The sequence below is a fragment of the Cupressus sempervirens genome, chromosome 5 (genome assembly GCF_028749045.1).
Source record: "Cupressus sempervirens isolate cs-2001-9-10 chromosome 5, ASM2874904v1, whole genome shotgun sequence".
In the NCBI taxonomy this organism is placed as follows: Eukaryota; Viridiplantae; Streptophyta; class Pinopsida; order Cupressales; family Cupressaceae; genus Cupressus; species Cupressus sempervirens.
The window spans coordinates 198,789,143-198,791,822 of NC_143122.1; the positions used below are offsets into that span (position 1 = coordinate 198,789,143).

A 2,680-nucleotide genomic window follows, 5' to 3' on the forward strand; every position below is an offset into this window, starting at 1 on the left:
AAATTCATTTAAACTAAGACTAAAGAAACAAATCACATCACGGACAGTTTTTTGAATGGTAGCGTATGGTTGATAACTATCAACGTGACCATCTATTGAAAGCTGTACTCTAGCATATAAATTATGATCAGAGAGTCAATGATCATGGGTTTCACTTGAGATTAATTATATGATTAAAAATATTGCAAATGCAGCTGTAAAGAAGACAATAATGATTATCAAACACGATGAGAGGAAAATTGTGAGCGTGTTCTACTTTTCTGTATTAAAGAAGAGGTTGAATCCTTGCAGCAGTATCGATACACTTATGTTACATGCATTTTGGAGGCCCCAAATTGTTTAAAAGGCCAATCTGGCTGCCTCGTCAATAATTTGTTGGGCATTGAGTAAGTCACTGAGACGAAAGCACGTTCAAGAGCGCAACTCTGGTAGAAATGAGAGACTTGAAGAGCTTGTTGATTTTGTGTTCGAGGAGGCGAAGAGCAGTCTCCATTTCATTGAGAGCCAAGATGGAGGGAGAAAGATGCAATTTGGACTTGGAGTTGAGAAGATTGTTGAGATTTGCCAGTGCAATATCTGCTGCCTCTAACTCGTGCAGGGACCTTGATGACCTCTTTCTCATCTCGAATGCCTCCTTCAGCTTGTGATGCAGACAAGTGAAATGGGAAGGAAGAGGAAGAGACGGCATCCTCATGTGGGATGTCTTGAAGGAAAGAGCAGCGACGAGGGTAGAGCAGATCACGATGGCGAAGGCCTTTGCATGGTTGATGTCGATTGCTGCTCCTGCTTTGTGCTCAACGTTGACCTTCTCTGCCATTCGCCTCAGCATGGACATACATTTCTCCAGCTGGGCGTGTGTGTCCTTCTTCTTACTCAACCAAACGGAGAGGGCGGTTCGTGCCCTTTCAAGGGCATACGCAGAGGGAGAGGGAGAGAGAGCAGGGCCAAGGCCGCGAATCGCTGCCTGCACACAGGCGTGCTGCTTCCTGATATCCGCAATGGTGTCCCTCAACAAGTTGCACACCTCAAGCAGATGGAGTATGTCATCCAGATGTGCGTTCATCCACTTGCTCCCCAATACCTCGATCTTTGTGCTTGACAGATTGGAATTGCAACTCACCAACACCTCCAACGCTTGGGCGAGCCAATCAGTTCCGAAACATGAAGAAGAAGAAGAACAGGACTCCTCCAATCTTTCAAACTCCTCTGTGAGAATTGGGTGCCCAGTCTGCAGTTGCAGGGTGGAGGGCATGCTCTTTGACCGACTATGAAAATGATGCTTTCGAGGAGAGTGGAGGGCCATGGCCGCCCCAAGAGAGGAGAGACGAGAGAGAGAAGGCATTGTAATGGAGATGCTCATTCTCTTGTGCTTTGCTTCCTTTGATGAATATAGAAGATGACTCTGATTCTGGTGATGTTCTGCCTGGGTATTAACATGATTTATACAACTCACCATGACAGGTAGACACAAGGAGAGAATCTCGGCCACAAGCATCAACGCATCTCCTGTCCCCTGCTTCCTCTGGCTATCCACGCTTTCCATGTGCCGTAGCTTCTAATCTACCGAGATGCCCGTCCTGTGGTTTCTAACCCTAGAAACATCACAGCTAGACATCATGTGGCCAACCAATTTAGGAGGTCACAAAATTTAAGTTTAATCAACATTTTTACTTGCAATCGCCTGCAATTTTCAGATAACATGTCTCCTGTCCAAACGTGCATAAGCTGTTTGTTTAATTGATCGTGTTGGAATCAATTGGTCCATCAAAATTTTAGGGCGCGCGGGGATATATTTATATTTCTCATCGAGGGAGATCGTCCTTGTGACAAGGCTTTAGATTGTGCCAATCATGAAGTCGGTCTCCTTCCACTCGTGTCTTGGCCCAGGTACACAACCCTTAAATTTGTGCTTTTCTGTCAACGATGTTAGAAATTCCTGCCTGGAAACAAAATTCATCATCAACAAGGTTGAACAAATCCAGTTTTGAAAAATAAATTAATAATAAGCTATTCTATTTACGAAAAAAGGATCTAATGAATGCTAGTGTGCAAATACAATAGTAAACTCAGTCTACATTTGAAGAAGGTTCAAACGGTTATAAATATTCCCACTCAAACTGTCATAAATAAATATGCATACGATTCGTAAGATGAACTGATCTAACATGTTTTTGTGGGACGTATCGAAGAGTTTGCTTGATTGACCTAGGCCTTTTAACTACAATGGTTAGATTCATTGTCAATGTTTTGGCCCACGGGTCAAAACCCCTGAATCTAAGGAGGTACATATCATACATAGAATGAATAACCAAGGTAAGTTTATTGCAATTTATTTTATGCATGCAATCCTTACATTGTTGTAAATGGGAAGATCAATTTATTAGATCAAGTATTATGGCCTCTCTACCCTAGCTTTCTTGATATTTATTAAGCCATACTTTTTCTGGGTTATCGAGTTATAGGTTTGGGACACATAGCATTCATCTAGTTATACCCTTATCTAGTACATCATTCTAGCCTTCATAATGAGGGTTTAATTATACAATATAATCACGACCTCATCATCCTTTAGATTTAATGATGGTTCGATTAGCCATGATCCTTTAGGTTCTCCGAGTGTCTAATCATCACCCCCAACATGATATTAGACCTCCCAATACACACTTGTTTATTCAAATTA

General features: G+C 42.1%; 1 protein-coding gene across 1 annotated transcript; it reads right to left on the bottom strand.

Annotated features, from left to right (window-relative positions):
* Positions 1-379: 379 nt before the first annotated feature.
* On the bottom strand, positions 380-1,360 carry LOC149555076 (uncharacterized). Its single transcript, XM_089833582.1, has one exon. The coding sequence runs from the start codon at positions 1,358-1,360 to the stop codon at positions 392-394; it is 969 nt and encodes a 322-aa protein (XP_089689708.1). The 3' UTR covers positions 380-391.
* Between the last annotated feature and the right edge of the window lie 1,320 nt (positions 1,361-2,680).